Source organism: Pterocles gutturalis, unplaced genomic scaffold (genome assembly GCF_000699245.1).
Source record: "Pterocles gutturalis isolate BGI_N339 unplaced genomic scaffold, ASM69924v1 scaffold37596, whole genome shotgun sequence".
In the NCBI taxonomy this organism is placed as follows: Eukaryota; Metazoa; Chordata; class Aves; order Pterocliformes; family Pteroclidae; genus Pterocles; species Pterocles gutturalis.
In genome coordinates, this window is record NW_010099076.1 from 1 (window position 1) to 8,470 (window position 8,470).

General features: G+C 38.2%; 2 protein-coding genes across 2 annotated transcripts; one reads left to right on the top strand and one right to left on the bottom strand.

Annotated features, from left to right (window-relative positions):
• Positions 1–907: 907 nt before the first annotated feature.
• On the top strand, positions 908–2,048 carry MRPS18C (mitochondrial ribosomal protein S18C; the record flags this gene model as incomplete). Its single annotated transcript, XM_010075264.1, has 4 exons — positions 908–991; positions 1,445–1,502; positions 1,828–1,887; positions 1,972–2,048. Coding segments are annotated over 4 exons (279 nt in total), but the record flags the coding sequence as incomplete, so codon positions are not given.
• Positions 2,049–2,774: 726 nt separating this feature from the next.
• On the bottom strand, positions 2,775–8,183 carry FAM175A (family with sequence similarity 175, member A). Its single transcript, XM_010075254.1, has 8 exons — positions 8,099–8,183; positions 6,746–6,782; positions 5,913–5,979; positions 5,037–5,230; positions 4,352–4,471; positions 3,950–4,034; positions 3,349–3,457; positions 2,775–3,202 (listed from the first exon to the last, which is right to left on the bottom strand). The coding sequence occupies exons 1-8, from the start codon at positions 8,127–8,129 to the stop codon at positions 2,775–2,777; spliced, it is 1,071 nt and encodes a 356-aa protein (XP_010073556.1). The 5' UTR covers positions 8,130–8,183.
• Positions 8,184–8,470: the final 287 nt, after the last annotated feature.

Genomic DNA, 8,470 nt, shown 5'->3' on the forward strand with positions numbered 1-8,470 from the left:
AGGAGCGGGAGCCCGGCCGCGCCGACCAGGTGAGGAGCCTCCTGAGGGTTGCTCCGCGGGTCCCGCCTCGTCAGCCTCCCCGGGGGGGCTCTGGGCAGCCGGTGGAGGGGTCTGAAGTCACTTGGGTTTAGCTTTTATGCCCTCCGTGTCTCAAAAAGCCCGTAATTGAGGTGTTACGGAGTCAGGCCCAGCGCTGAGGGGAGTCACTAGGTGCTGAATTTAAGGCCCCGTGTATCTCTAATCCGGTATTTTAACTACAGTCGCTTAAAATTGCAGTCTCAGTAACTCGAATGTGGAGTGAAACCTTTGACAGCACTGATTTGCTGTATGTACGTGATAAAGAGACTGAAAAAAATGTTTCAGGTGTAGTTGTTAGGTCATTAAAAATGGGTTGGTACCAACAGAACTTTTTAGAGGTATTTTCTATCTGCACAAATTCTGCCTATGTCTGCAAAAATGAAATTTCTTCTTTTGTTCACGTCTTGGCGCTGAGTATGTTCTGAAGCTTAAAGGAAGGAGCCTTTCTGGGCTTGGGAGATATTTGAGAATCTCGCTGTTAAAATGTGTGTGAGCAGACAGGAACTCCCTCAGGCCTTGTGCTTTGAATTTTTTTTTTTTTTTTCAAAGAAGTCTCTTGTAAGTGATCAGACAGAACTACCTTACTACTAGCTTCTGTAGATTTTTGCCTTCCAAGTTAAGGTTATAAGCACTCTCTTAGTGATTAGTTGCATTGATTTGTTACATTGTCATTGCAATATAAAAAGCTGTGTAAGTCTTCTTTAGTTGACTAGCTACCAATCAGGGTGTTAGAGAAACAAAGTTCATGTTTTGGCTATCGGTTAAAAATAACAAAACATTGCAGTTTTTCTTGTGAAGCTTACAGATGTTAATAATTCACTAATTTCAGCCTGTACAAATGGAGAACCCCTATAAAGAACCTCCTAAAAGATGTATCTTATGTGGAATAAATGTGGATTACAAGAATGTGCAGGTGAGTTTGTTGAAAATTCCTGTCCTTAGAAGAAGATAACTGATTTATTGTATTTAAGTGTGTGTGGGAAGTCCCCAAGGATAAAAAAAAAAAAAAAAAGAGAAAAATGAACTCATGTAGAGGTTTAAACCTCAAGAGTAATGATCTGTTTCCAGATAATGGTCAAATAATGTAGTTATAATAAACTGTTCAATCTCCTAGTCCTATGTGCAGTGCTACAACTTAGTCATTTACCAAATCAAATCCTCAATTCTAATTCTGCTGTCATAGCTAAAAAATATTATGGCGTATAAAATAGCGTCTGACTCCAAGCTGCACTTTTTGTTGTCTCCACGGAGAACCAAGTTTTGTAAAACCGTATAAAATAATGAAAAATAGAATGGAAGTAGTAAAAGAAACTGAAGCTGTCTAAAAAAGTTCTCAACTGACTTTGTATTTCTTGATTTTAAATAGCTTCTGTCCCAGTTTGTTTCTCCATATACTGGCTGCATTTATGGCAGGCATATAACAGGTATGTGAAGTATTAAATTAAATCACTGGTTAATATTGATGTTCTTGTGAGTCAAGTAACTGTGTTTCAGCTATCTTTCCAAAAGTAGCTACTATCCACTATACATTTTGTAACTATTTTCTCTGACTTGCTAGCTTTTATCGAGGAATTAAAATATCCCTTAATGATATGCTTTTTTGTATTTAACAGTTAGTATAAGCACACATTCATTTTTCTAGGAAGACAGACAAAACTAGAGGGAATTGTCAGCAGTATCACCTTCACCATTTAAACTATGGGTTGGGTACCGTTGATTTAAGAGACTGAAAATGACTTATCTCTTTAGGTTTGTGTGACAAGAAGCAGAAAGAAATTACAAAAGCCATTAAAAGAGCTCAGGTACTTGGTAAGTATGATTATACTTTTGAGTTTTGTAAGTCAAAAGACTATTTTTTATTAAAAAAAACCCCTTCATTTTATCTTTTTACAGGATTTATGCCAGTTATGTTTAAGAACCCATCATTTCTCACAGACCCCAAGATATGCAATATCAACTATCCAGAGTAATGCACTGTAAAGAAATAAACAATAAAACTACTTCTCATATTTATATACTTGTTTACTGCATATGTGGTTGGCTAGCATAATGCATCAGACTGAAGGGTAGGTGTCAGTTGCTTTTTTTAATGAAGTGTCAAGTCTCTAAAATTGTTTGAAGGAAGTTAAGAAAGATAACAGTCATAGAAATTGTCAACTCTATGGACCGCTTCCTCTGCTTATAGTCTTGCTGAAGTTCAAGTGGCTGTTTTTTTCCCTTGCTTGATTGGAAGGGGAAAAAATAAACAAGTACTGGATAGCTAAGGATAAATTAAAGGATGTAAATTGTGGCTATTAATGTAAACAGCTAATTCTGTTAAGCGCATTACCTGTGGTCATTTGATGCTCCCTGCCTCAGATTCTGCTGAGGGAAGGATAGTACTGCTGCTTCAACAGCAGCCTGAAGTTGTGTTACACTGAGGCAGTAAGTGACATTGTTACATGGCCACTAACATCCCCCTAGCACAGTCTTTAAACCCTGAGAGGAATACAGATTTAACTCTAGAAGGCAGAATGAGCGAATGTTGTCTGCACTTGTTTCTAAGCCAAATAGGATTCATGCATTGGAAAAAAACCCACATGTTGTACAAAAATGCACTGTTATTTTCATCCCTGCAGTGCTATAAATTGGTATGTCACTTGGATATGCTGGTAGTAGCTTTTGGTGCAAAGTCATCTGGACAAATCGTTAACAGATCAGAAAGTAGGGGAGTGTGGGTATTCATTTGTGTCTCTAACTTTCTCCAACACATCGTCATCTGTTTCGGTGCTACTCAGCGTAAGCTTCCTTTCCTGATCACTGTCCTCTTGATCTTGAAGTAATTTTTGGTGAAGCTGTAATGATCTGGATTTCTTGAATGACTTTGATCCTGTTGTGGTCCCTCTGACTCTACGCTTCATTAGGAGTCTTGTTCTGGCTTCAGTGAAGTCTCTTTCCTCTACCATGAGAGTGAGTTTGTCCGTGACATTAATATTATGGTCAATGTTACAGCAGTTCTTGGATATCTGTCGGCCGTTGAAGGAAACAATACATGTCTGAAATCCAGAATTGGGGAAAAATGTTTGCAGTGCCTGACAAAGGAAAACATTCTCCTTTGGCTCTTCTGGGTGCTCTCTGTCCTCTCCTGAAAAAAACCAAAAAGTTCAGAGTTGCAGTCCCTCTTACATTGTTCTGCTGCTGCTGTTTTGGCTGCCTCAAGTTCAGAGCTTCTGCCAACTGAATCAACGTTGGAAGTCTTAGTAAGACTGGCATTGCGTTTATTTAACTTACCTGAAAAACGTTGTTGCTTTTTTCTCTTTATTTCTTCTTTTAATTGGCTCACCTCTGCTAAGAGTTTCTCTACAGATCGTTCACTGACTTCTACTGTAGAGCATATCTTCTGCAAGGAAAAGAGCATTTAATGGAATTAACAGTATTCACAGCTGACTTTAACCTTGTCGTGAAATCCTTAAAGGCACTCATGACTTTAAAGTTGGACACCAAATATTAAAAAGCTTAAGTAATGAGCTCGAGGTGGATTTTAGAGATAACAAACCCTGTGCTGAATGAGGTGCAAGGTGTTTTACTTGTTCCCATCCAAGCAAAGGAGCTGTAACAAACTACAGATAATGCCCCTTTGAAATAATCCTCTTGTGAGAATTTATCAGGGACTTGGATTTATCAGTGTTCTTTTAAACAAATGGAAACTTAAGTCCTCAGTGTTTAGAACTTAGAATACAGCTACTAACAGTAAATGGAACTCCCTGATCTTCCAATATGTCCTTCCAAGACACAGCTTTGTTTTTTATTTAATTCTAGAAAGTACCCTTTGCTTGACGGGGTTGTGTAGTACTGCTGACAATAACTGTATCGGCAGGTATGCCTGACTTACCTTCAGTTCCTCTTGCAAGGTTGCATACATCTCATTTATCTTATGAATCTCTTGTAAGGATCCATCTTCGTGAAAGAATTCTGACCTGTGGACAAAGAATCTAATTGTATGATTGCAAGTTCATGCTCCCAGTGCTTACTTAGTAGGAGCTATGATAAAGTATTTTGAGGTTCAGCACTAGGTGCCTATGTTGAGACAGCTGCTCTCATAGTGAAGTATGAGACTTAACTAATTTCTATGTACCCTGGAAAGGTAAATAATTGCAGGAAGCAGGTCAACAAGTGAGCAGGGTGTGGCTGTAGCACTTGTGAAAGCACTAAAAAAAAATACTTTTATAGAAAGGTAACTATACTTATCTTAACTGAAAGCTACAGCCGTCAGTAAATATGGCATATATCGTACCTGTGTTGTCTAACTGCTCTGACAAAACCAGAAGATACGCAGGAACCAGACACTGTTCTGTAACCTTGCTGTTCTGCCATTCCCAAGTTGGTAACCACCAAAGGAACTTTCTGGAAAAGACTTAAACAGAAAGTATGAACACATGATTTATTAACATCCAAAGGCCTCTCTGATAGTTAAAGGTTCTTGACCACTAAGCATCCCAGATGGAGGTTTCCAGTATAGTTAGATCTTGCTAAATGTATCGCATCACACATAGATGATACTTTTGGCTAAAGGCAAATGGCAAGAGCAGCAAGACTGAGCAAAGCCTGTAGCTTCCCCTGTTTCTGGGTACAAGTCGCACAAAAATGCAATACTTGTGAAGCCTAGCCTATGAGTGGCCTGTCTCCAGAGATAATTGATAACACGTCAATGATATGTGAAGATGAATATCAGGCATAGTTAAAAGTCCTATAGACAAAATTATTTGATCAAGAGCTGATGTGCATAAATGAATGGACGGGGTCTGCCTGTTCACAGTGGCTCTGTCAATATAAGGAATAATCTTACTTAATGTGTAAGTTTCAAGGGTAAAATAAAGTGTTAGCAATAATTCAGTTGCAACAAAGAAAAATAAAATTGTTGCAAGTTATATCACATGCTGTGTGAATGCTTTATTAAAAGTAGAGAACAAAGCAATTACCCTTCTTGTGGCCGATGTAAGGCATGTTCCAGTCTGTAAGTAGAACAACTTTCTGTCATTACGCTGGAGGTTAACAAAAGGAATACAAGGCCCTGATTTGATAGGTGTGACTGTAAATTCTTATGAAGAAGTCTTTCCCGGAATGTCATGGTCTGGTCTGTGTTACGCCTGAATTTGTACCATCCTATTACACTCTGCAGGCAGAAGAAAATTTGTTATTCCTGTTGTATCACCCTGTCCCTGTGTGTCATGTTGAAGCAAGTTAGAGGATACAGTACAAAGTCACAGATCTGAATTGTTCAGTGATGTGTAGGTAGTCAAGCAGTGGGTTAACTTGAAACCCTTAAAACACCCAAGCCTAATTCCAGTACAACTTATCTCTTTCCTTCAAAACCATCTGTTGAACTGGCCTGTTTTCTGAGCTCAAGCTGAAACTCTGCAAACTTGGTTCTGCTATTTTGCTGTTTGTCTCTTTCCAGTTTCTACTTTCCCCATGGGAAACTTTCTTCTGTGGAAAAGACTGAATTTTTCTAGTCAGGTGGTGCTTAACCACTTGAGTGGGCTGACTTCAACTGATCTTAAGCTAGAAATCACTAGAATTCCTTTAGGATATTTGAACTGTTTACTGGATAAATGAAGAAGAAAAATCAAAGCTGTGACGTGTATGTAGGCAAACCCTAGTCGAAGATAACCTAAATGGGTACTGTTCTTTCAGGGGAAAAGGATGATGCAGCTACCTTGACCACCAGTGTGAGGGACTAGATAAAAGATTAAAAAAAAAACCAACAAACCCCAAACTTAATATAACAGATATCCAGAACAGCCCCTAAAATTTGAGGAGCCCCTTAGGATGATTTAGGTTAGAAAATAAAATACCTTTTTACAGCCTGATAGTATTTTCTTCAGGGCAGGTTCATTCAGTTCTCCTGCAGAATTATAAAAGCTAGAAGAAAATTAGGACAATTAAAGGAAAAATAAAATTCTACTAGAAATTCTAGAAATAATTATTCCCTAGTGGTCTGGCACTCATCTCACTTGATGTTTACCAGGCAAAAAAAAGCTATTAAAGATAGGCTTCTGTGCTAGGACAGTACACTTAATTACTCAAAGAGCTATGTAGGTGGTCTTGTACTGCCCAGGTGCTGTTCTGGCATCTGTGCTACTGCGACATGAGTTGCAGGTAGCATGCTTTCAATTTTATATTAAATGCCTTTCTAACAACCTCTGCTTTTATTCATTTTCAGAAAGATTTGAGAGGAACTCTAAATGCTAGTCCTTGAAACTACTCCTACCAGGGGGCCAACAAGTGTTTTGTTTTGTTTTCTGACCCACTTAGAAGCCTATGGCTGATGCTACCTTTTTTTTTTATTTTTTGAGGGTGAGGGGTTGGGATGCATGCTTTTAGAAAAGCAATGCTTTTTTTTTCAGTATGTTGACATTATTCTGTAGTTTATATGGTATCATAGCTCACTAGAAGGTGCAGTATGCTGCATCTCTAGTTCTATATGCACAAACACCATAAAAGACACAAAGAACTAAAACAGAAATAACAAAAGGCATTTTGTATCTGTTAATTCCAAGGGGTTGATATGGCATCTGTACTTACAGCTGGGTGATACTCTCAGTAATGAACTATAAGTTCAACTCTTGCAGAGTTCAAGTTTGCGTTAATTTTAACTTTGTCATATCTGCTTGCTTAAGATTCCTACCTGAACAACTGGTAGCACGGAATATGCTTCTGTATATCTGGAAAGAGAAGGTAATATTACTCTGGGTTAATTAGTTCAAGTTGTATATTCTTCTGTATGCTACAATCAGAAATAAACTGGTAGAAGAACCAAGAAAGAATTCTATATAATATAACTTCTTAAAATCACATACCTTAACATCTAACTAAGTAAGAAAGGAAATATTTTTTAAGAATTCTAATTAATTTCACAAATGTAAAGGGAACCATATATAAGCTGTATTTTTAAATATTTTAGTGTTTTGCCAAGTGAAAAATCAAATTGGGCCCTTCATTTTTCCCCTCCCTTTTGTCAAGTACAGGAACAGTATGTAATATGAAAGATTTCACTTGTGTTACTCTGCAGCAAGGCACGGATGCTATTAGCAAGAAAGATGAGGCTGGAGAACAGAAACCTGTAAGGTAGATTATGAGAACTGGAAGACTATCAGAAAAAAATGGTAGGTGATCTAGTGGCATTCTAAATCCTTTTTTTTAACCTAAATTCTCCACTACTTCAGTTCTTACAAGTTAACTAAAAAAACCCCCAAACTTTGGAGCAACTAACTGCCTATGAGAATGTGATGACAAGACTCTGGGCAAACCAATCAATGTCACCACAGAAACTCCCCAGACTTTGGGTTCAGTGGAAGAAAGCATTACACCTTCCTTGTATCCTAAAGTCAAACTAGAAAATGGGATACAAATTCTCCCTACCATATTTTCAGAAAGACCGGAAAAAAGGCACAGACTGGTTTACTTTGTTCTCTTTCTTTTTGTATAACTGCATTTTAAAAGAATGGAGTTAAATATGTGTGTGGGTGCAGGTATATATGTTTTTGTTAAGGGCTAGCGTAAAATGCAGACTATAAAGAAAAATACATCTGACATTTGCTCCATGAAATACCTGAATAGTTTGCAGCCTTCACACACAGTATTTTATATGCTTCAAATTAGTTAGTAGATGCTAAGGCATTAAAGTTTACATCACTGAAAGAAGCCCAGTTTTTCCAGGGCAATTGCAGTCCAGGAGTTTGTGACACAGCCAAGCCCTAAATTACTTTTAATGTGACAAGACATATGGCAAAGAGGAGCTATTCAAGGAACTAAGAACTAGTATTTCTGTTAAATTTTTGTATTTTCTACAGTAAAATTGTAATTTTTTTAGCAATTAAAATTGCTAAAACCTTCCAGGTGGTTTTTTTACATCCATATGGACCATAGGACCCAGGAGCTTTGACCTTGCCATACGGCGTTGACTGCCCTCATTCAAATCTGTAACCAGTTGTGTACCCTTGGAAACCACGTGTGGTATGAAAAACGTGGGCAGACTAACCGATTGTATAGACAACTTCAACATCGTCCATTTGCGAGTCTGTAATGCTGTTCTTGGCTTCGCCTTTCACATCTCCAAGGAGAAAACCTTCCTTTATACAGCAAGAGGGGAAAAAAAAGTTGACATTAACAGGAGCAAAGACCAGGATTTTCTGTCTAATACTAAGTGTAAATGCTGTCTTCAGGAGAGGAAAACAAGCTGTCAGAATGGACTGGTTTGGGGTGGTTTTTAAACAGAGTAGGTTCTTATTCATTTTCCAACACTCGGCTGTTTTCTGTTCCTCATGTTTTCACTCAGAAGCGAACGGTTTGTGGCTGTACAGCTGCTCCAAGGCCGGGGCCTGCAGCCGGACGAGCATTTCGTGCCAGCCCT